Below are 24,778 nucleotides of genomic sequence, written 5' to 3'. Positions count from 1 at the left end.
TGGGAGATAACGCCCAGTCGCTGCAGAGACTGAACTAGAGTAACCTCGTGGGGACTGCACAGGTTACACTGTAGTTAGGACCATCTGCACCATGGGGCCCTGAAGAGGGGCTACAATTGCGCCTCAGTACAATTATACATCTCTGCATTTCACAGTCACATTGAGGCGTCAAACAGAGCCCCATACGCTCGCAAGCAAATGTCAAATTACAGGGTAATACAGCAGCTCAAATATTAGAGGTATCATAAAAGAGTCACTGTACTGTGGTTAGAAAATTGTGGGTGTAACTTTTATCAGCAATGTTTTTTCATAGCTGATGAAAATGAAAGGGAAATACTGATCAATAGGTGTGATCTAATGGCATTTTTAGTCAATTTCAACCATGCTGCTTTTTTTTAGGGCATTCTAGTAGATAACTGTTACGTTGCTCAAACAGATGAATGCCCGTTTATTGTACTGGGTAACGATGTTTAATTCATGACATTCAAGACATAAACATGAGAATTTTAATCACATTTTTGTTTGGCTAGTCTGAGACTTTCCCGACATGAACAGCTGCCCTCCAGGCCAGACAGAAGTCACAACATGTCTCACATGATGCCGCCTCCTGATATTTGTTGCTCTGTTACTTAACTTAACAAGGCGCCATCACGTTTTGAACAGCAGTGAGAATAGTGAGAAGATGCAGACAACAGAAGAGGTCGTCACAGTTTTTGTTTTGTATTTTGCTCCTCCGATCCTCTCAAGCAGCCACTGACACTTGGCATCAGGTTGCTCTCTCATGGGCTTAAAGCTGAGTTATCAGTGCAGTTTACAGATTTATTGTTTTTCCAGATCACAAAATTATGTAATGTGACTTGAAATAGTTGCGCCTGTGAAGTCAGTAGTAGCTCAGCTCAATGATATCAGATGCAGTAAAAGAAAGAGGCAGCAGATCGCTCCTTTCAGTTTTAATATGAACTGTGTCACTGTCGTTGGTTCCCTCTAGTGGATAAACTCAGACAACGCTGACACATTTCCAGTCCTGAGCCTGTCAGTTTATTCTTGACCTTGGAAAAAGCAGTTGAAAACTCAATCTCAGCTCAAGGTCCACAGCTTTGTTCTGGAGCTTTCCACCGAATCAAACCGTCCTTATCAGCAGGTTGAGTTTGTTCACTTGTCTGAAGAAATGTAGATGCACAAACTCTCTATGACTCTGAACATGTCTCCTTCACGCAAGACTGTAGCAGCAAAACCTCCGGGTGCACTGAAGTGAGCAGGGCTGCGTTTACTGTTAACGAATTCAACTTTCATTTGGAATCGGCAGAGGACAAAACAATCGGAAAAGGTCAGTCTGCTCATATCGGCTGAGATGGTTGAAAGCTCCAGAGCAAGCGGGTAAGTGAACCTTGAAATGAGATTGTTAGGTCAAGATTCCAATCTGCTTTTCATTGTTTAGGAAGGGTAATTATCATGGAGAAAAAAAATACCCCCCCCCAAAAAAGTAAAAAAAAAAAACCATCTTCAGCAGCTGCCAGACCAAATAGAAAATGTCATATCAAAAAGTAGAATCCACGTGCTGCTCTCTGTTTTTTACATTTACTGTTTAACATTTCTGCCAATCAGATCTTCTTCAGGCACAAACAGCAACAACAACCACATTATATACATATATGTGTGTATATACAGACATGTAGCCATGTTTTCTCAGTTTAGTCACCTGCTGATTGAATCACACACAATTCATTGGCTATATGTTATATATATTCACACATATATGCATACATATATGGGTAAATATATGTATATACATCCATATACATGTACATACTATTTATATCTGTACACAGCAACAGTAAATAAAAACAAGACAATTCCGGTGCCGCCGAAATTTTGATGGTGGCACGAGGGGGCTGCTGGTGTTATCTATACCACTGTTTCTCAAGCCTGGTCCTGGAGTACCACTGCCCTGCATGTTTTAGATGTATCCCTGCTCCAGCACACCTGATTCAAATGAATGGCTCGTTATCAGGCCTCAGCAGAGCCCAGTAACGAGCTGAGCATTTGAATCAGGTGTTGCAGCTGGTGCAAAATCCCTCTTTATTTAAATTTGGTGGGAGCTAACCCTTTAAAATTGAAATCAGAGGCGAGAAGAGACGTTTGTCTACAAAAGGATCCAAAAATTATGTGTCTCCTATTCATCGTTTGGAGTTTATGGCAATTAAAAAAAAAAAATTCAGGCGATTTCTCACTGCCTCTCGCACTCTAGCTGATGACATCACCCACTCTAGGGGCAGAAATTCTGAGCATTTTTTGAGAAACTTTATGGTCTTCAGATGGTCAGGGATCGATAACCGTAAGAGATATCAAAAAGTGAGCTGAGGTTCATTTCGAGCCGACAAAATTATCTACGTTTTAAAGTTTGAATTAAGTCTCTAGGAGAAAGTATGGCGGGGCAGCGGAAACTTGAAAAAGGCTGAAGTTTGAGGAAATTTCCCATTCATTTCTTATGGGAAATTTTTCACAGTTTTTTGCAAATAACTTTGTGAATTATTAATGAATCCTGCCATAAGTACATAGCACACCATTCCCGATCGAGCCGCACGTTTTGATATATTTGCGAGGGTTTTCTCAAGGCTGCGGGACTAGTTACACACCTAAATTCTGTCAGAAAATGAAAAATAAGAAGAAAAACACGAGAGATTACAATAGTGGCTCGTGCATTGCCTCGTGCCACTAAAAAAAATGTGGAAATAGAGAACAGTGTGCACATTCTACTTCATGACACATCTTAATTATTCCAATTTTTTTCACCTTTATGCAGCAGCGACAGACAGGTGACCCAGCCGGAGCTGAACCAGCGGCGCGGTGATCGCATGGTGTACACCCTGGACCTTCATCATAATGGCGAATCTGTCATTTAAAACAATGTCCTGTAAAACGTCTGAGGCAAAACAGATGAGCTTTCAAGTCATTCTAATGATCAATTCTATTATTATCCACTTGACAAAACAAAGAGATAAAAACTATGATTCACAATCATGCTTTATTCTTGTTGATTTCTTATAAAAGAATCAAATAAAAGGCTCTTCAAGATCTCACACACTGCTCAGTCTTTCAGTCTTGCTGTATCCCGTTTTCTTTAACTAAACTATACTTTTCTTTACACCTTAAGTCTCTTCATCTTAAATATCTTTTATTAGTTTGTGACTTCAAACCAAAACATCATTGATTGTCAACACAAAATCTGTTTTAGCACCAGTACAATAAAACTGTACTTTAGCTTGTTTGAAATACTGTTTTTGAATGAGGGAGGAGAATCTCAGAATAAAGGGATCCTAATAAGTACATTTCAAAATGAAGCACCAACCATACAAAGCATTTTTTTCATAGATAGGCTTGTCAGATACACAAGAGGTCAAATATATTAATGACTATTAAATTAAGCACAACAAACAGTGTAAATAAAACACTGCAACACAAAGCACTCTGGGATCTGGAAACACCATATTGGGACGTTGGGGGGGTGGGACAGTCGTGGCTGCAGTTAAAAGGGCGTCTCAGCTCCTCGGACACAGGAGCAGGCTCTGGACTCCGGAGACGGTCCGACTTATCCTCTGAGCCAGATCCACAGGATTCTGTATCAGTCCAGGAGGAGTGCAACCTGGGGAGTGGAGAACACTACTATCTGTCCAGTTCTGTAAACAAACTCTCAATCTCAAGGTCCAAAAAGACATTATTTCATACTGCGAGCGGGGACTTGGACCGCTCAGTGCTGCCCGGGCTAACTCTGTGAAATGTGGAGGAGAAATAAACACCGTAAGCTATTAGAGGTCCATCCAGTGGCGATCTCTGGAGGACGAAAGAGTGAAAAATGAAACGCAGGAGGAAGGGGAAATGAGGCTCTGATGTGAGCGGGTGATTATGTTTGAGTATTATGTGCCGTGGTCTCTCCTCTGCAGGTCTCCAGGTCTCCCAGGTTGACAGAGAAACCATCTGGGCCAGTGGCCTCCCTGACTTAAGCGTCTTAGCTTTACGCAAGAGTTCACCAAGATAAAAGCCTTGGATTATCTCCCGTCGAAAAATATCGCTTTCCCTCAGGAACAAACTCAAACAAACAGTCCTGAATATAATCCGTCCTATGCCACAAGAATACATTTATATAACCAAATGTGTTAACCCTGATGGCAAGATATACATATACACTACCATGTACATACATAATCAATAAAAAACGGTTTGCTCAATAGTTCTCATGTATTCAAATATACCTATAGATAGGAACCTGAAAGCTGCTTTCCAGCACCGACCACTCACATGTGCAGGTCCTTGTGATCACTTAATCACCTTGTGTCTGAGGTCAAAGGTTATAGGTGGAGTGTCAAGTCTGTACTGTAGCTGGAGTTAAAACCCTCGTTACAATGGACGGAGAGGTTTCCTTTGAGCTGCTGCTTGCAGGGAAGGACTCGGGCTGACACGCTTGAAAGCGACAGTTTGCGGAGGAGCGCGGAGAGAGGGAGGCTATCGGCTGCGAGGCTTCCCTGTGTTTGTCAGTGTCTCCTCCTCCTCTTCCTTCTCCTCGTCCTCCTGCAGGATGTGAATGGAGGAGCCCAGTAGTCTCTGGAGCTCTGGCACACATCGCACCAGATCCACAAGTCCCTCTTCCTCTTCCTCCTCCTCCTCCTCCTCCCTGTTTTTGCCTCCGTAGGGCGAAGCCAGAGCGGAGCTCACCTGGCTGACCGATACCTGCCTCCAGAGCTCAGCGCACGGCACGCTCACCACCTCCAAGTGCGGGTAGCGCGCCCGGAAGATCCGCGTCGACATCTTCAGGCGCTTCAGGACGTCCGTCAGGAGGAACCAGTTGCAAAAGCTGCAAGAGAGGCAGACGTGCGGTATTAGCTAAAGGTTAAAGTAATTAATAAGAAACCCAAAATTTAAGATTTGCAAATCAACACATTATTTTCTTATTTAATTTTTGTTGTAAGTGATGATTTTCTGGAGAATCAGATAGAAACCTCAGCATTTCTACTGGAGATTACAACACAAATTACATGAAAAACCATGGGTAAGTTTAAAATGTGTTACTTAAACTTTTTTAAGCAGTCTCACTGGGATCAAGATCTCATTTGCAAAGGAAACTGCACTCAGTGGCTGCAGTTCATTAGGTACACCAATCTAAAACTAATGCAGTCTATTACAACAGAGAGTGAATCATGAATGTTATAATGTTCAGTTTTTGTTGAGACTTGGACAGGTGTTTATTACTATTATTTTGTCCACCCTAGCAGAAACGCCTCTCTGTATGAGGCAACAACTGATGAAGGTAGGGTAGACACAAAGCAGTCAACTCATTAAAACCACACACTAATGATCTTATCCCACAATTTTCCACCAAATAATTTAAAAGTTTTTACTCGTTTGAGCCCAATTAAAACTTTAAAATATGTTTTTGACAGGTTTTTCAGATTGACTTTCAGTCTTCTAGAGAACGAAAGGCGACTGGCAGACACTTGAAAGTTCCTTCAGACTGGTAATCCAGCTCAGTGAGCATGTAGACTGCTAATTTTCTTCAGACCAAGTCATAGTTTCGTGTTAAAACACTTCAAAAGCATTTCTCCTCGCTGCTGAGATCAAGCTCTGAAATCAAGACTGAGAGCTAACGGCTACAAAAGCAGCCCTGAGCTACGATATCAGGAAATGAAACGCAGGGCAAACATGAAGTAAATGTGGACACAGAGAAAAGCAAACAGGCCGTCGCTTTCAGAGTTCCTGCTTTGAAAACATCGCTGTTTGGCAGGTGACGCTTCATTCTTGAGTCTCACAAGAACACACAGCTGCACAGTAATCATAATTAGGGATGTCCAGAGCTGATTATAATGATTGGTATCAGGGGCTGATGTGAGCATATTTTAATGGATTGGTACTGGATAAAATGAGGCATAACAAATTTGATCATTTCTTTACTGAACTTTGCCATTTTGTCAGCCAAAAAACTTTGATTGGGACACCTCTCTTGATAATGGCTGCCTCCACGTACAACAATCTCAATATAGTTACAGCTTAACCTGTTAAAAATGAGTGAGGTCCTTTAAGGGGGCACTCCACAAATTTTACACACGAGGATCACAAGTGTGAGGAAAAGAAACCCAGTGACGTGATAAGGTGGACACTAAACAAAAACCATCCGACGCAAACTGAGAACATGGAGTTTGAAAAACGTGGCAGGCAGGTCGAACCATGGAGATTATATACAATATGGGAATTGTAGAATCCATCTTGTTTGGAGTTTGATCCACACTAGGCATAAAGCATCATGATATCTCAGCCACTGCGCTCACAGGTTTTGTAACAGCACTGCATTAAATCACTTCAAATCAATTTCAATCTGGATCACACCAGGTGCACATTAGAACTTATATGCAGGAGCTGCAACACACCGAAGCATTTTTCTCTACGTGTATCAGCAGAGCCTTTCCTGAGTAACAACACACTGTATTCAAATTTAAACAAGCTAAACCATGCTTACTTCTTAACAGACTATTCATCTACATCTGTACTCAATGTAAATACCAACCAAACAAATCACTGAGACAGTGCCGAGTCTATTTCCATTATCTATCATCTCTATCATCAGTTACTTGACATAAACAATCAAAGAAAAGTAAAATTTGTTTTGTTTGTAGGTGGCAAGAGTCAATGAATTAATTCAAACAGCCATAACTCAAGCATGTGACTCAACCTTATTATTATCAGGTTATGGTATTGTCTAAAAATCAGCCATTACCATGTGTGATTTTTGGATGCAGATTGAAATTTCTTGAAACTTTAGAGGATTGTGCAGCCTTGGTGGTGGCATCCATTACTTTCTATTGATTCTTGCTAACAATATTCATCTTTGTGAACTCACCCCTGGGTTAATGACACCTGAACATGATAGCAGGGTAAGAGAGGCTCGGAGGAGAACTCAAACAGAAGGCAATCTTTGTCCGAGTCCGGCTCAGTCTTCCCCGCTGCGATCTCCTCCAGCTCCTGGTTCTGCTCGGACAGCAAGAAGTCCCAGCACGGCTCCTGGTCGGTCTCTGTGAAGGGAAGTTCACTGAGGTGAGAAGACGGCCCGCGGACAGACCGAGCTGCTTAGGTGAACAGGGCTTCGACGCCCTCTAGTGGACAGTCCATTCACTGACTGAATGACTGCTGATGACGCTGCGATCAGTTAAAGGAATACAAACTTTATGATGTCAGTCGCAGCTTGAAGTTAATCACACCCTGCACAGAAACACATGGCCACATATCTTGAAGGATTATTTCCTGCTGGAGTGTTTTTTTTAATCAATTTAAGTGTAAGGTGATGTGACAGTAAGCAGAGTGTAATTCAATGCATCTAATGATATGAAGACTTAGCCACAATGGAACAGATAGTTTAAAGCTTCATGTTTTCTGTGACGGGAAGTTAGTGAGCCAGATACATTATCCTTATCTCCAGACACTCTGTGAGAAGGCATCACCAGAAACAACATAAAGGAGAGAAATTAAACCATTTAAACTGTTAAATCATTCATATTTCACAGATATACAAGCAACATTAACAAACTAAACAAAAAATGGCATCAGGGCTGCTAATATATTAAGAAAAATGCTGTTAGGGAGGAAAGACTGTCATATGACAGCAGAGCTGGACATGCAGGCCGTATTATGGGTGATTTAAAATGTGCAGACCCATCGGTGGTGAGCATGATCATCCTCCATGAAAAGATTTATATTTTCAACACGAAAAGAGAATAATTTGCAAGTTAAATGACTTAAACTTGGAACAGTCAGAACATAAATTGCACAAACCAATGACATGTATAAAATATATGCAGCTAGATGGGGAAAAACCTAGATTAGCAGAGTGGTGATAAACTGATGTAATAAATTAAGAATAATAGACGTAACTGAATGCACATTGTGAAAACTTGGTTTTCTTTTCTTTATTATTACCAAAGCATTAAATTTTAATTAGATGAATTATTCTAGGTATAGTTTTAAGATGAGAGCAGTTGGAGGAGGAAAATAAATAAAAAAAACCTAATACAGAAGAATATAGACATTTGTCCTCGATGCGGGGGCAAATAGAAGTTTCTACCGTCATTCTTTTTGTCTCTACAGTTTATCCAGAGGGCTGCAGTCCACTATCTCTTTAGTCCTTCCATGCAACTCTAATCCTGTTCTCCCTCCACTGGAGAACTGGCTCCCTGTGGCTGTTTACAACACAACACTGACGCTGGTACACAAAGCTAACATCCCTCCACCTCCCGACGGCTGAGCCTGAGCTCAGCCTGAAAACCAGAATAATCTCCCTGCAGTAACCTGGTCATTGGCCCAATGAGCCTCAACTCGTCTTCCTCGGAGGAGGAATGAGCTTTCAGTCGCAAAGTGGAATAGAAGATTTGCTTGATCAATGGACTGACTGATTGGCAGACATAAAGACAGATCCAGCTATAATTTAAAGGCTTCTTACCAAACAGGGAGCTGCTGTAGAAATCCCAGGGCAAACTGGGATCCTGTTCCTTTCGGCCTTCCAGGTCTGTGAAATATTCTGTGAAACAAACAGTGTTGTGTGTTATATTTAGAGTTAAGTTTGCATTTCCTTGATGTTCCTGATGTGTAAATCTATGAAAATATGAAGACAGGCCTTGACTTTAATGCTTGTCCCCTTGTCAGGACCAAGCAAAATGTCCGATAGCTTTTTGCAGTAGTTTAAATAAAAACAAAAGCAATATAAAAACCAGTGCTGGGTATCAGAAACTTAACTAAAGCAGCAGTTTGTCTTTGTCAAACACTCTGTTTGTTGCGGCTGTTTGTGGCTTCCAATGCAAAAAGAAAACTGGGCATCAGAGCTGTGCGTGTGTGCAGCTGTATTAGCTGCTGAGCCATCATCTCTCTGTTTACCTGAGATGCAATGTGTGAGGCGAATGCTCTCCAGTAAACACTGATATTGCCGCCAAGTTGACAGTTAAAGAAACACCAGTAGCAGCGAAGCGACAGCTGCTGACTGATGTTTCCTCGCTCTCCACAACCTGGCTGAGTGCTGGAGAAAGACCCTGAAAACTGGGCAACACCATGAAAATAAACTACAAAGCTATGAAAAGCTGCAGGAGGATTTCCCTCTGGTGCACAATGACCTGCAAGGGAGAGTCACACAGGCCAGAAGTTTCCCAGGAAGCCAAATGTGTAATTGAAACTTTGCCTGGCTCAGTTATGGCTCAGGTTGACAATGGGGAAGTAAATTTAAAGCATTTTCCTCGACCAGTCATTGGCTTTTCTACTGATCAAATCATTAGAAGCTTTTACAACACACAATACATGTTTTTCTAGCGTGAAAGCTTTATTTAAACTGCCTGTGACAAGACTCAAGTCTTATATTGATTTCTATATACTAATATAAACATATTACTTTATTGCAGCTTTTTTCAAATAAAAATTCAGCAGATTATTTTAAAAAAAAAGACACACTGCAGAGGAGAAACAGGAAAAGGAGGAGAAGTCATGGTGATCTGGTTAGATGAAGACCTGCAGCGATTTTGGATCAGTTTGAACTCAAACCTCCAAACAAGGTGTCAAGGTTAACTTTCACTGTGCTGCTGTTGGTCCTTCAAGGGGTTTTCAGTGCAGCAGCTAAAACTCCAGCGTTTCCTTTAACTTGGGCAACATTTTCAATTTTGGTCAGCTATGAAACAGCTACAGAATCTGAGTCACAGGTCTGAAAGCAAGCAGCTTGAACAGTTAATGCCATGTGGAGTAATATCTTTCACTTCATTTGTCATATACAGTATGCTGCATGCAGCCTGTACTGTCAATTGCTCACTGTGCCAAATGTGATGCAGTGGGAGTGTGCACAGAGCGTATTAATGTGTTGACACACTGCTTGAGTGACTGTAAAGTTGGCAATACATGTTTTATTATTTATTTCCGTGTCTCATTTCAATTAGCTTTATTATAGCTTTTGTGATGTGTTGTTTATTGTATCTGAAGTGTTTTTTGATGATGTGAGAAATGAATTTAGCCCGGAGTAAAACAGCGTTGTGTCTGTTTATCCAAAGGTGGCTGATAAAAAACGTGAGCTACCTGTGAGGAAGGTCTTCATGCTCGGACTGTGAGCCAGTTTGACCGGTGTGTGGCCGGAGTAGGTGGCCAGAGTCGGGTCTGCACCGTGGTTCAGAAGCAGCCAGACTATTGGAAGGTTATCGCTCGCTACTGCATCATGAAGAGGCCTAAAGACAGAATGAACAAAACACAAATACCCTTCAGGGACTGTACACCTGTAGACCACATCTGAATCTGTTTGCAAACATGTTGTATATGCTCTTATGTGAGAAATGCACTACAGTAAAGCAAAAGTGAGAATAACTTTCTAATACTTTCCTATGATTAATTCAAATCTGTGTAACCGTTCAACTGTAAAAGTAAACAGGCCCAAACAGGCAACAGGAGGTCTTGCCAAACATCTCACCAAGACATGCAACCATAATATTTTGATTTTAATATTCTTAACCACAAAATACACATCGCTCCATTACAAAAACATTTCTAACAAATGCAATACATGTGTTTACTATACGAACATGACCATACATGATATCTTAGCGAGCTTCATTTGCTCAACAAAGACTGTGAGATGCGACAGATGGTAAGTAAGCCAACGTTAAGTGGAGTTTTTTGTTACACATACTGTTTGCGAAGGTCAAGAAATAACCTTCAAATATGTCAAAGTCCTCACAGGAGAAATGATTTTTATAAATTCAACTAACCAGCACCACGACTCTAAATCATGCACCACGAAGCCTCACCGTGTTCCGTCCTGGGCGCTGCAGTTGACGTCGGCGCCGTGTTTCAGCAGCATCTGGACAATCTGAGTCCAGCCTCGAGAGGACGCCTCGTGGAGAGCTGTGTAACCGGCATTATCGCGCCGATTGACCTCCCTGATGTCCTTTTCAAGACAGTACTGAACAACGTCCTGCAGAACAGAGCAGCAGAGACAACACGGTTCAAAGGGGCACAAGGTTTACTGCAGTTAATTCATGCTAGCAATACAAAACATGTAAATTCTACCTGATAGCCCAAGCGTGCAGCACGTTGCAGCAGGGTCTCCCCGGCATTCTTATTCACAATCAGGCGGCGAACCTCTGGGGGAATGGGCCTTTTGGGGGGAGACTCTGAACCGCTGCTTCTTCCCGATGAGCCTTTCTTATTAGATGGAGATGACGGCAAACTTTTTGGGGTGGGTGGGGGGCTAGCTGTTCTTTTTACATCAGCACCATCATCATCCAGAGCGAGTGAGGCACCACGTTTGCCCAAGCTGCTGCGTTTGGTCTTAATCTAAAATACAGAGTTATTGATTAGAGCGCTGTGTGAAATGGAATCTCTTGTAATGCATTGCCAAGTTAAGGCAATGGGTTCCACTTATCAAGGACCTGTGCAGTATAAAACCTGCTGCCATCGTAAATGTGACAAACATAGCATTTATCTAGCCACAGGAGGGCACTGTAAGCTAATATATTCATGGCACCGTGTACGTTATCAGGCCTGTATGGTTTGAAACATGCTGTAAGTCCACAAACAGCATCAGCAAAGCGACTCACCTTCTGATCGTCATTGTCACATAAGTGTTTGCTTTTGAACTTTCTCTTCCCTGAAGGCTTGTCATTGCACTCTGGAGACACCTCGCTCTCCTGGTAGCGGACCGACCCCGAGCGAGTGAACGAGGGTCTCCGCGGAGGAGGATCGGGACTTGAGGCAGTGGGACTCGGACACTGATCCGCCTGTGGCTCTGTAATGACAAGTTGGCCTGGGGGTTATGCCGAGCAGTACCAAAATGAAATATTCACAAACAATCTTTCAACATCAAACATTTTATCTGTGAAGTACTGACGCCACTATAGGTCTGCAGAGCCTGACATGGAACATGGTGTATTTTAGATGGTGTTTTGTGCCAACATCAGACAGAGTGGTACTTCCTGAACCAATGGCCCTTGGCTTAGCCATCTTATCTGCTGTAACAGGGTAACTGCAGTCTACGAGCCACTTTGCTTTGCTTTCTGCAACCCTGTGCTCAGGTTTGCCACATCTCTGTAAATTCTCCACATATAAGGCTCATGATATGTGTCTTACCCACATCAACAGGTACAGGAATATAAGATGTAAATGGCATATATACAGTATGTTGTCTTCATAATCTTTGAATGTGCTATCACTGCTTTCCCACTGAAGATGTGAAAGTATTTTCCCATGTCTTTTACATATGTTTTAACCACAGAAGCCTCCTGTGAAGCTTTATTATGGTCAGTTCTAAATCATTTATCCTTAATTCCTAAACTGATTATTTATATGAACACACTCAGGGCTCACAGATACTGAATCTGACCACCTTTGCCTCCCTGTGGTGTTCAGAAAATAATAAAACCATATATTTAGGTGAAATATCTAGGGCAAAAACACAGAAATGTAAAATTCAACGTTTATATATGTATTTCATTTTATAGTGACCGATTCCTAAAAACCCAGTGACTATTGTCAGTGCAGATTCATTCATCAGATTTTTTGTTTTCAGAGAATGAAAAATCATTTAGTCTATGAAGCGTCAGAAATAATGACAAATGGCCATCACAAGCCAGCATAGCCAAATGTTTTGTCACTTAGTCTGGTTAGCAGCCAAAAAAGGATTAATATCTAATGGTATTAAAACAGAACAATTCAGGCTTATTTGTGAGGCTGTTACAGTCTAATGTTTGGTGTAGTTCAAGAACTAAAACAATGATTACATTGTTAAAGGCCGCAACTAATACGAATTTTCGTTATAATTCAATCCACTGATTATTTTCACAATTCATTGATGAATGTTTGATCTCCTAAATGTCAGAGGTTTGGGCTTTAAAATGTCCACCAGCTTACATCTTTAAAAGCCCTATTTTGTCCAAACAACAGTCCACAAGTCAACAATGTTCAGTTCACACAAACGTAAAACCAGAGAAAAGCAACAAATCCTCACGGTTTTATTACACAAATTACTTAAATGATTGATCAATTATAAAATTGTGGCTAATTAATTTTCTGTCAATTAATTTACTGACAAATCGACTAATAATTGCAGCCCTAATCACAAAATCAGCTATTGGATGTACAAAAATACTAAGAAGACTCGGTTTTTGGAGTTTTTACACCATAACTTTATCTTGTAAATTGTCTTTATCATATCTGTAACTAACAGCTGCCTTTTGATTAAAACTTGGGCTGGAAACAGTTAACTGAAAACGTGACTGATCTCTAGAGAGAAACTGCGTACCTGCTGGAATTCCACTGTCCTGTCTCAGGGAGTCAGATTCCTTGATGCGCTCTCCATCTTCCAGCTTGTCTTTCTCAGTGATGTACTCCCCAGTCTGATACTTTTTGTTACGACAGCGCCGGCGTTTCTTATGGCTGGGCGTCTCACTGTCCGTGCTGGCTGCCTTGCCCTTGCCCTGAAAGGCTCGCTCTGGCAGGGGGTTTGAGCGGGGCCTCCCTCTTGGACGGCGGGCTGGTTGGGCGGGAGGCAGTGCGGGCGGCAGGGAGGCCGGGGGAGGAGGCATCGGCGGGGGTGGAGGGGAAGGCGTTGCGAAACCCCAGAGGTCGAGTCGAGCCTCATCAGCTCGCCGTCGTCCTCTCCTCAGTCTGGGGAAGGAGGACTCAGCCGTGTCGGCCTCCTTACTGGATACAGCGGAGCCACTGAGAGACACGGGAGCCTCTTCACTCTGAGGACTGCTGCCGCGATCTGTAACTGATTAAATCACATTTGATTGTTATACTCACACCAGCTCCTGCGCATAGAAGTATGACTGAGACATCCAAAAAATGCCACTCAGACAATACGTGTGACATTTTCTGCCTGCTTAATTCACAAACTGCCACCCTACTGAGGCGGACTGCAGGCTATTTGTCTGCAGAGCCAAAGCTATGAGAAACCCAGTCTGACTGTACGCTGTACAAAAGCATACATGTCTGACACATCTGAGAGCACCATTACATTTGTGATAAACACCAGAAATTTGTCCGCACTGTCCGAACTTTCCAGGGCAGTGAATGCCACAGGATTGTAAGAAACAAAGACAATACCTGGTTTGTTGCGGGTTGGTTGCTCAGCCTTGCTGGGGCTGATCTTGTCCCTTAGAAGCGGCTCTTTACTCTGTGGGGGAAGTTTTCCCACTGACAGACTCTGCTCCAGCACAGGTGCACATTGTTTCTTCTGCTGAAATACACAGGGGACAGAGTGAGGACGCTGTATTGGATGCTATTGATCACAAAGCTTTCATGGTGATGGAGACCATGTAGCAGACTCCCAATAAGCCCTTGGAAGTCGTACTTTAACATTATGAAAGGAAGCTCTGTATGGCAAATACGGCGGTTAAAATCTTTAAAAAAGGGTGATCGCTACCATAAACATTTCCTTAAAATTGAATAAAAGGGAGATAATAATAAAATGAACGATATTTTAGACATTAAGAGGACGTATAACCATACACACAGATAATTTACCTTGTTTTGGCAGGACACTTTGGTTGGAGTGTGTTCTGTGTCTTTCTTTTTCTTTCCTGTAGCTTTCTTTGATGGACTTGTTGGTGACTTCTCCTTCGCTGGCTTCTTCGGGCTCGTCTTCTTTTGTTTGATGGCAGCAGCTTTTGCTTTGGTTGGCGACTCCTCTTTGGTTCCGTTTGTTTTCTTCTCAAACTTGTCGCCTCCCCCGGCGCACTGGCCGGTAAGAATAGACGCAACCATGCCCTCCAATTTGTCACCGGGAGGGCTGTCTGACGCCCCACTTTCTTTCTTCAATATCTCCCCCTCCAACACCTGGGCTAGTTTGCTTTCCATCCTGTTCCCATTTGTTGACGCATTGCTCCCAAAGAGATGAGACTGGGCAAGAGGCTTCAAGGAGCCCTGCTTCGCTTGTAGTCCCACATCTTCTCCCTGACTGGTGGCTAACTCGATATTATTCTCCACAGGCTCTGCGGCGCGGGCCTTCTCGTGTCTCTTCATAGCTTGAGTTGAATCCCCTTGAGATGGCACACCAGCCCATTTTTCCACAGACCAGTATGGTGGGTATTCAAAAGCAGGTGTATGCTTAGGTTGGGTGTCTTGGCTCCCAGTGAGTGGATGCAGAACATCAGCTTTTCTCGATGCGACAGGCGAGGCTTGAGTATTACCCTCGTTGGCCAGCGCTGTTGTTTCAAGAGCTTGCTGCTTTACGATGGACGCGAGGTTCGACAGGGGAGACTTGATTCTCTCCCACTTATCGTCCTCAGGTTTGGACGGGCTGTGGTGGGCACTCTGAAACTTAGATCCTTCCGTCACCGTGGCGCCCTTGGTCTTTGGAGATCCTTGCGTGATTTTTCTCTGAACAGACGAGGTTTGGTGCGGAAGAAGAGATGGCGGCTGCCAAGCTGGGTTGACAACGGTGGTCGAGAATGGCACCGCCGTTTTGCCGGGTCCGGCTTTCTGATGAATCTGAGCATTGGCAGAGCTTGAGAGTGTCGTCGTTAGGGCTCCCTTAGAGGGACAGTTCTTAGTTATGGCTGTGCTGGTGTTTTTAACATGCTTGACGCTGTGAGCATGTTGGGTGCCCTTCATCAGACAGGATGGCTTCTTTCCTCCTGAGGCCAGATGTTCTCCTTGGTCAATTATAGATATAAACTCCTGCTTTGCAAAACTCTGAAATTCATCTGCAAACGTCCCTTTTCCATCTTTGCCCCGCAGAGTAGAGGCCAGTATGGGGCTAGCCACGCCTACATAAGTTCCCGGGATGTTTTTTATGGGGTCTTGTGAAGATCCTTTACCCCAGGTTGGTTTGGGCTCTGGGACCTGGTGATTCTGAGGCCTATTTATTTGCTTTTGATGAGATCCATTTCTATGGGTGTTGGGTAAGACAGGGTACTGCACAGCTGAGCTATAAGCTGTAGAATGAGTCCTCTTTGAGTTCAGAAAATCTCGATTCAACTCATTATTATGAGGCTCAATCATTGTAACTGGAGGGTCACTTATGCATTTTGGACGTTTCGATTTCGCAGACAAATCAAGAGGTACATCTCTCGATTCCGCTGAGCAAGCTGTGTGGTCCTCTGAAGCAGAGGGGGGTGTCGTTTTAAGAGACCCCACGACTGTCTTGTCTATGCTGTTGCCTTTCTCCACATGGTTCATCAGTCTGCTCTGAGAGGTGATGCTGGCCAGTGCAGAGCCACAGCAAATGGCAGCAGTGGGAGACAGCGTATAGCAGGTGGGCGCTGCAGAAGTTAATGACGGGTGCTGCAATGGTAGGGCAATAGCTGGTGAGGCTACCACTGAGGCTAAAGATTTATGCTCTCCCACAGATTTGGCATTCTTATTAGATGAATGGTTCGATTTAAGTTTCGACGTCAACGTGCCAGCTTTTTTCTCTGCAGCTGGAGTTCGGCCCACAGAGAATGGATAGGGATAGGTCCGCATGAGAGGTGTCCCTCCAACACCTGAGCTTTGAGGCTGAATGTCTTTCTGAAACTGACTGGCTGTGGCTTCTCTCAATGCTGCAATCTGACCCAATGCTGGTGGAATAGTGATTTTACAAAGTGGAGAGGAAAAATTAGTGGAAGGAAGGAAGGCAACAGGCTGGACTGGTTTAAACATGGCGGAGCACTGAAACCCAGGTGGAACACTTTGCACAGACTGTGTTTGCGGGTGTGATTTCTTACTGGCTGTCACGTTGCTGTGACAGGGCTTGAGTGAGTCGTCCCGACTGACTTTTACACCACTTGACCACTGAGGAGCGGGGAAGACCCCAGCGCCATCAACCATGGGTTTAGGGGCCTCAGCCCTTTTGTCTGCTTTCTTCTCTGAGCCGGTGAGGCCTGAGCCGGACATTGGTGCATTGTTGAGCTGTTCAGGTGGGGAAAGCTCAGGGCTGTGGTTGTAATTGCTAGTGTCCAAGCAGGCTTTCGCTGTCTTACAGTCTGTAGTTGGAGTGGTCTTGTTTTGCTGACTGAGGGTAACATCTCCTCTGAACTCAGGGGGTAGCGTCTGGGGGGGATTTCCCACCATACTAGCAGACGCTTTATTTGGAGCATTGATCTCTCTGCTCACCGTGCCTCCATCCCCTACATTCATTAGTGTAGGATCCACCTGAGTAATAAGATAAGTTCATGAGACCAGTGTTAATTAGATGCGAAGAAAGATGCTCTAATCTAGTAATCTAACTGCAATGAAAAAACAATTACCTGCATAGGTGTTTCTTTATCACAACATGCCTCAGGGGAAGCTGAAGTCAGTCAGGTGAGAGTTTTCCTTGAAATACAGTGATATGCTGCAGGACACACAAGAAAAAGAACACTTAATATGATTGCTGTCAGTGCTGTTCAGACCTTGATTTAATCCTTTGTGAAGAAATAAATCCTATTCTGCGCAACAGCAAATAATTCAGAGTAACCAACATTGGGAAATTGAAAACTTCCTTTCTTTGAGACAGGCTTGGAGGCCAGATATGTTACAATTTCCTCAGAGCGGGGAGACAATTTAGGGTAGCAGACATTAAGAACGCCATTGCCTTGCTCTTCCCTTTAGTTTTATTTGTTTGCAAGCAGAGATTACGAACAATTTATCAGCAATCGATCCAGAGAGTAAATTATCTTTAATAAAAGTGGGATATTCAGTGGTGGAAATGAGATCTAATGCATCAGTTGCAACATGGACAGATTATGAGCCAACGGGCCCCTTGCAGACACACGTAAAAGGCCACTCCTAAATACCAGATCAACCCCTTCACATTGTTCGCAGCCGTTTCACTTGTGTTTTCCGTTGTACTTTTCAGGTTAGCTCTAAAGTTCTGCTACTGGCTGAAACTATTTTGTTCACACTGGAGCTGAAGAGAGGCTGTCCAAATCCTCTTCAAACCTTCCTGCCACATCAGATACACGCTGACACTCCCCTCCACATACAATCATATGAAATACTAATGCATGCAATATAGGAAAACATTAATAAAATAATCAGTGCGCAGGTTCTCTTTCATCAAGCAGGGATGTTCTGCAGTCAAACACAGTGCTTATTATTTTTAAAGCCTAAGTCTGCACTGTGCAGCTTTTTTAGGAAAAAAACATATGATGGTTTGACTGAGCCCTACGGCTTTCCAGTAACAAATGCTTATACATAACTCACTAAAACAGTGGTTCTTGCTTATGCCCTGCGACCCCTTGGGCCCCTGGGCCTGCGCCTGGTAGGCCCACTCAGTAATCCATCCATGAGGCAATCAGCTGTGACTGCTCAAATGATCTTTTATTAGTGAGCGGCAGCCTCAGTGTGTTATGTGCTGGCCCAGCCACGCGCACCAGTGAAAAGAGAGTAACTGGAAGTGAGTGGAAGTTTTGCTACTGGCTACCACTGCTAACTAATAAAGCCGCAGTTAAATGCAGTTCTAATGAAAGGGTCAGGCAGTGTTAAGTGCTCATCTGTCTTATCTAAAATCAGATATGAAATTCCACCCATTGTTCCCAATAGAAACTCACACAAAAGACGTTTTCGCAACAGAATACCTTCCATTACAAAACAATGCCTACCATACACATAATTCCGAACACTGATGCACAAACAGTCAATCTAACTGGATGCAATCTGAAAACAACCATTTCAGACACTCATATACCGGCGACACACGCCAGATCTGCTGTGTGCAGCAGGTAGAGGTGAGCGCAGGCGAGCGCATCTGCAAGTAGATGAGACGACTACAAAAAAGCGATGAGGCAAAAAAAAAAAAAAAAAACACAAAATCTCTGTCAAAGCTTTAGGGAAATGGAAAACCGCTTCACCCTGGAGTCAGTGAAACATAACGAATATGATGCACGTAATGACTGACACGCCAATCTCTGCTGGAATCTGCAAACACGGACTGAAAGGGATCCAGCGATGCAGATACCGCTCAGTGCAAGGAGGGTCCGCATTCATTACCGTACAACAGTTGCTCACAGCTAGTTTGTCTTTGTGCTGCGATCATACGCGGTCGACTCCGCCACAACATTTGAATTCATCCGCTCTGATGTAGGCCAATAAATGTATGCAGTAGTCCGCACACACGCCGTGGGCAACGGCGCTTTGACAAAACAAAGTCCAGCCTGACAGTACCTTTGAGAGGGGAGGAGGAGGAGGAGGAGGAAGAGGAGGGGGACCAGCCTCGAAGACACCAAAATTGTTCTGCTGTAGCCTACTTTTCACCCGGCCGGTTCACCGTCCAGCCCACGACACAAAAGACCACACGTCCCAATGTCACATCCGAAAAGTGCACAGTGAAGACCGCGTGCACGCTGTGGCATGGGGGCACTCTGAAAACAGGCTCTGTTATGAGTATCAGCGCGGAAAAGGAAAAAAAAACTCTGGAAAGCTTCTCTCGCCGGAGATGGCGAGCAGTCTCCGTAATGAGGGAATGGCAGCCGGCTCTCAGGTGATCGCTCCATCCGCAAAGGAGCACGAGCTCAGCGGTCTTCCCCTCTGACCTGAACACGAGCGTGGACTGAGCCGATGAAGGGCCGATGTTTGGGTATATTACGGCGAGTGACAGCAGATACCCCCAACCTCCCGCCCCAGCCCCCAACGAGTGGCTGCGTCGTGGGGACACAATGTGGCAATGTGACACATCTCCGCCTGATAAGGTAAGTCAACATCAACGCGAAGCCGCACAGAAAACACACACAACTCCGCCGACAACAGCCGACAAAGTAACAGTTTGCCGGTTTTTTTGTTTTTAACAAGCCAATTTCACTGATAACACACAAACATTGAGTTGCTCGCAAATGGGAAAAAAGAAAGCAGCCAGCTGGACAACTGACAGACGGCTGCGTGACACAACTTATTACACAGACTCGCGCTGCTGGAGTGGCCACAAAACGGGGGGGCAAACAATATGTTGAAGTCCACTGACCACCACCTCCAGCACGGGGAGCTCTCCCAGCTCCCTGCGCAGCGGAGACTCCGCGAAGCCGCCGCGCTGCTCCCGGTGGCTCACATGCTGAGGCGGGCTACTGTTATGTATCCCCGGCCGACCTAACGTGGAGTGCTCCAGCCTCCCGTATCGGCCCGTTTGGTGGACTGACTGAGGCACTCCGGCGTTAAAAGGCGTTCGCGGAGCCCCCGCCGACCCACCGAGCCTCTCCTCTCCGCCCCCCCTTTAAGACTCTCTCTTGTCTCTCTCTGACATATTCAATAATTCCCCGGCTAATGAGCAGGCGAGGTAAAAGATGTCTAATGACACAAACAGTTACGAACCCGCTCGTCCAGATGGCATGTGAACGACGAACAGGCACGACTCGGATACGGCCGTGTCCAGCCTTTCGCCTCTGCCGTCCGCGGCTGCTCACTAATCTCGACGGTTTTCGGTTCTAAAAAGTCCGGGGGGGTGGGGGTGGGGGGAGCGGGAGGGAGATGGGGAGGGAGGAGGAGGGGAGGGTGAGGAGGGAGGGAGGGAGGGGGGTCGTCAAGACAGTCCGTTTCGTATCGCCAGTCTCCAGTCTGGTGGGAGAGAGAGCGAGGAGCGAGAGCGAGGGGCAGAGGGGTGCTGGGTGACAGCATGGGAGATGTAGTGCTCGGCTATCCACGCCCAGGATTAGACGCTGGAGAGGCTGGGAGGGGTAAGGACTGCAGGTACCGGCATGCAACGCGGGCTCCAGCCGCTCAAGGGGAATGGGGGATCGCGACCAAAGAGTGTAACGGTGCGCTAAACTGAAAAGGCTTATCAGGGTAACGAAGTAATAAACTGATTTTTTTTTGTTTGTTGTTGTTTTCTTTGTTTTTTTAAACCAAAAGAGGTTCGGAGTATCACTCAGCGGTATTTGCGTTTCAGTGATGGTCAGGTCAATTAACAGAGTCAGGGCAGTGGGTGATGGCTGCTAAACGGAATTGTGTGTGTGTGTGTGTGTATATATATATATAAGAGTGGGAGAGGTTTGGGTCTGTTGCAGGGGAATTAACATGGGGAAGCAATGCTCTGGGTGCTGGAGGCACTCCAGTTGCATGCTGTAGGCTGCAGGCTGATGTAGCTTAGAGAAGACTGAAGAGGGGGAGACACACTACAGTCTCTTTCTCCTGATTCTTGTGAGGATTTCAAAACCCAGAACTATGAGAGACATGTTGTTTGACAATAAGTTTTGGTAATTTGCATTGATGCCATGGATATAACTTACGCCTGACAATGTTGAGCTTCAGTTCCATAACAAAAGCTCTGGAAAGAAAACATTTGCTCGCAAGGTGACAGGCGGCTGTTTTGCTAAATCTCACTTCAGTTTTCCCTTTACTTAGCCCGGCTTATATGATATGAGCTGCATAACCATTTCCACATTCCTTTGCAAACCAAAAGTGATATCAGGATTTTGAAGAGCCAATATTATCACTCTCATCTGCAAATTTCCCTCAAATTCTTGCTGTCCTTCGCCCAAAAGATTCAAATTCAACTAATCCAAAATAAAGACAACTCATGCGCTGACGTGACAATTTAACATCCTTGGATTCATGTCAAATACTAAACTGTAAGGTCCGCCATGATTTCCTTGGTTTCTCCAGGCCAAGGTTTAGTCAGTGTGAAGACATATAGTCTGCAAGGCCACTGATAATCACTGATTATGAATAAGAACAAAACGAGTGCTGCTCACTCTGCAGTGCATGTTCAGTTCGCCGTCATTCACATCTTGCAGCGCGGAGTGTCAAAATCACATTTCCTGTCGTCAGGTCAGATCAGGTTTTTACTGGATTCATTTACATGATTTTCTACAGTGAAGTCTGAGTTCCGAGCAAAACTGCAATTTGGATAAAGCTTAGATTTTTTTTATTCTAGTTCTCTATCAGACTTTACACAAAATCAAGACAAGCTGTGCCCATTCAAGACAATAGCCTTCAATCCATACTGAAATCATCCAAACATGCTTCAGCGCTGAGTGTAACACCACAGAGGACAGGCGGGTTATTCTACCAGAATGAGGCAATATGGACATGAAACAGCTCTAATATGAAGGCACCTCTCCTGGAGGTAATATCATATTTACATCATTTGTAATAGAATAAAATCCACCTTTGCTTACAGCTTTGTCAATATTTTCACTTTGAACAAGTGAACACAGTGAAACATGAGGTCAGGCTCTCCTTCCTTTAACTCTGACTGACTGCTGGAAAGCACAAAGGAGCTGGGAACAATACAGGGGGACCAACAACTCATCACTGCAACGGTGACACGAATGACAACACATCTGTTACACCCAGTCACACACAGCTGAACAGATAAAAGTTTGGAGCATGAAATCAGTCTGTTCGGTCTGCAGAGGATTTGCACTTAGTCTGTTTCTCCCCCAAAGATAAACACCCACAGGATATTTAGCTCTCCTTTTCCATAATCACATTTTGGCACGGGAGTTAAGCGGCACAGGTTACTCTGCTGTAATTAGGCCACTTGTCTTACCTGAATCCTGAAAGCGGTGCAGGCCTGCTGTTTACAAGGGTATCCGCTCCTTTAGGCCAACAAATTTCCTACTTTTCTCAACACTTGTGGTGGTGAGGAAATAACCGTGCTCACACAGCGAGGCTCACATCGTCGTGTGCCTGAAAGAGTTTGTTTACTACCGTGAACGATCCGTGCCGTCCCTGACCACTAAAGGCGGTGCAGGGCAAACGATCCCGTCCGTCCGCCGAGAGCAGCGCGAGCTCAAACTATTTCGCTGCCTGCCTATCGCGGAGCGGATCGGCGTGTGGGAGCTTCGAACATGCCCTTCGCCATTCGCTCAGTAATGGCTGCGTGCAAGCAGCCAAATCGTTGACAGATGGCCAAACGTGAAATTGGGAAGCCAAAAAACGCCGATCGGTGTGAAAAAAGCCGAGGAGCGCAGTAGAGAAACGTGTCGGCATAAATGCGGGAGTATCACAAAGTCGGCAGCTGACACATCGCATTGTGTCTGAGCCGGGGTAACCCGGAGACCTCAACGACCGCGCAAGAGCTATCCCGGTAGTGACCGGCTGCTCGGGGCTTCACCAATTATAGACGAGTTTGGTTCACAGGCTCCACATCGGATGTCTGAAGCTGTGGGGGTTAAAAAAAACTTGTTATGCATGCAATTATAAATCTCCCGAGCAGGGATGTGGCACATGCACTATGACAACTGCGATATAGCACAGATGAAGGCACGTTGTTTATTCCGAAGGCCTGCTTTTTGAAGAATGTCGCCTTCAAAGTGGGCATACATGGTCATCTCTCCGTGAGTCATATTGAAGATTATCGACCCTATTTAGGCCGCCATGGTTTACAGCGACGAGGATGTCCCGTCTAAGTTCGTGGTTCACCTGGTCAATATTGAATGTCGAGGCTGGGAAGGCGGCGGGGGGGTGAACGCTGAGTAAAAATCAAGCGCAATATTCTTCCATCTTGGTATAAGTGATGAATTATTCTACAATAAACGGGGGGAGGATGGCAGCCGATCACAGAAACAGTGAAGGGTGATGTTCCTATTTGCCAGGTTAATGGATGGCCCGATGCGCCGTCCAGCTGATGTTAAATATCTGTCCGAAATTGAAACGCATCACTTCAAATCCAGTTACCGTGTCAGTGGCTGGGTAGCCTGCTGCATCCACAGCCGACACGCATGGACAGCAGACTCAAGTATGTCATCTCGATACACAACTTGGCTGTCCATACATGTGACACGATCCTACATAATGCCGTGGGATAACAGCGAGACATCACCGCAACTACTGTGGCTCCCGCAACACGCCAGCAACTAGAAAATACAGATATCCAGGTCAAAGTTTGGCAGAGTTTTACTCGCCCTCAATAGCGTTGTGCAATGCCCCCTTTAATGCCCCCTGCTCGCCCGTAACGCCTTTGTTATTAGTAATCGCATGGTATTGCACCGTCTTACCTTGCGCTCCGAGCTGTCTACAGCCACAAAGCCTGCACACAGCGCAACAAGCTATTGTTGTCTCCACAGGGGCGTCCGTGCGGGGCCAGGGATGTGATTTTGAAGTAGAATGAATACAGTATGCAATTTTGGCTTGTCCTCGCGATCTTCCCTTATTGCCAGTTTTCGGTCTGCAGCAGCTGGAGATGAAAATCGCGCACCCTGGGTCCTAGCGCCGGGTAAAGCCCTACAGGTGAATAACAAACAGACTGGTGCTCGGTGGGTTTGAATCTTTAATTGCAGGGGACTTCGCTGGAGTCTCATAAATAGTCCTTCTAGGGCGCATTGTCTCGCTTTTTTAGCCCCCTAAACAAAGATTTAGATATTCTGCCTGGATGGCATTTAAAAAGGTGTCAAGTCCAATTACACGGAGCTCACATTACTCGAACGATATATTGATGGTCTGCAGTCACACTGAAAATCACCATTTGCAAACTGTTTAAATGCCACAATATCAAAAGCACTTATTTTGCCATTTAGGCTTGCACAATATCCTGTAAATCATGGCACAACACAGACTTCAATTTATAATGGGGCCAACCATGTTTTAAGAAAGAGATAATACAAGTGTTTAAAATCAAAGGGTCTAACAATTGGCAAGTACACCCAGTATCTTATTTAAGCCAAACTTAGGCAATGGTTACATCAAGCATTTAATGTCTGATTCAATGGCTGAATGAACCTGCAGGGCACAGATTCAGGGGCCCAGGAACTCAGGGGGGCAACTGAGCCAGAGCACCTGTCTGAAGCGACTGTTACCTCTGATATTACTGATATGATGCTTATTTATTTATCGCTACATGACACAGCTGCACCATTCAGATGTAGGTTACAGTAAACCTACA

The 24,778-nt window shown here is 44.6% G+C and overlaps 1 protein-coding gene across 6 annotated transcripts in view; it reads right to left on the bottom strand.

The window, feature by feature from the left end:
• Positions 1-3,006: 3,006 nt before the first annotated feature.
• The window catches only part of bcorl1 (BCL6 corepressor-like 1), a 30,213-nt gene continuing 8,441 nt past the window's right edge, over positions 3,007-24,778 (bottom strand). Inside the window, exons 1-13 of one of the 6 annotated variants that reach the window (XR_006007109.1) lie at positions 20,266-20,367; positions 17,232-17,317; positions 14,527-17,136; positions 14,107-14,239; positions 13,301-13,771; positions 11,601-11,788; positions 11,071-11,337; positions 10,809-10,975; positions 10,087-10,232; positions 8,480-8,557; positions 6,887-7,058; positions 4,297-4,849; positions 3,007-3,643 (exon numbers count right to left, since the gene is read on the bottom strand). Coding sequence is in view for 4 of the 6 variants with exons in the window: in XM_041944064.1 (XP_041799998.1) it covers positions 4,501-4,849; positions 6,887-7,058; positions 8,480-8,557; positions 10,087-10,232; positions 10,809-10,975; positions 11,071-11,337; positions 11,601-11,788; positions 13,301-13,771; positions 14,107-14,239; positions 14,527-17,136; positions 17,232-17,237 (4,587 nt within the window). In the remaining 2 variants the exon portion in view is untranslated. Of the gene's footprint in view, positions 4,850-6,886; positions 7,059-8,479; positions 8,558-10,086; positions 10,233-10,808; positions 10,976-11,070; positions 11,338-11,600; positions 11,789-13,300; positions 13,772-14,106; positions 14,240-14,526; positions 17,137-17,231; positions 17,318-20,265; positions 20,368-23,894; positions 24,026-24,778 lie in introns of those variants that run through there. The other 5 variants (XR_006007110.1, XM_041944064.1, XM_041944062.1 and 2 more) reach the window with 5 other exon arrangements.

The sequence above is a fragment of the Chelmon rostratus genome, chromosome 9 (assembly GCF_017976325.1).
Source record: "Chelmon rostratus isolate fCheRos1 chromosome 9, fCheRos1.pri, whole genome shotgun sequence".
In the NCBI taxonomy this organism is placed as follows: Eukaryota; Metazoa; Chordata; class Actinopteri; order Chaetodontiformes; family Chaetodontidae; genus Chelmon; species Chelmon rostratus.
The sequence above is the reverse complement of the archived record's forward strand: the minus strand, read 5'-3'. Positions and strand labels throughout refer to the sequence as shown.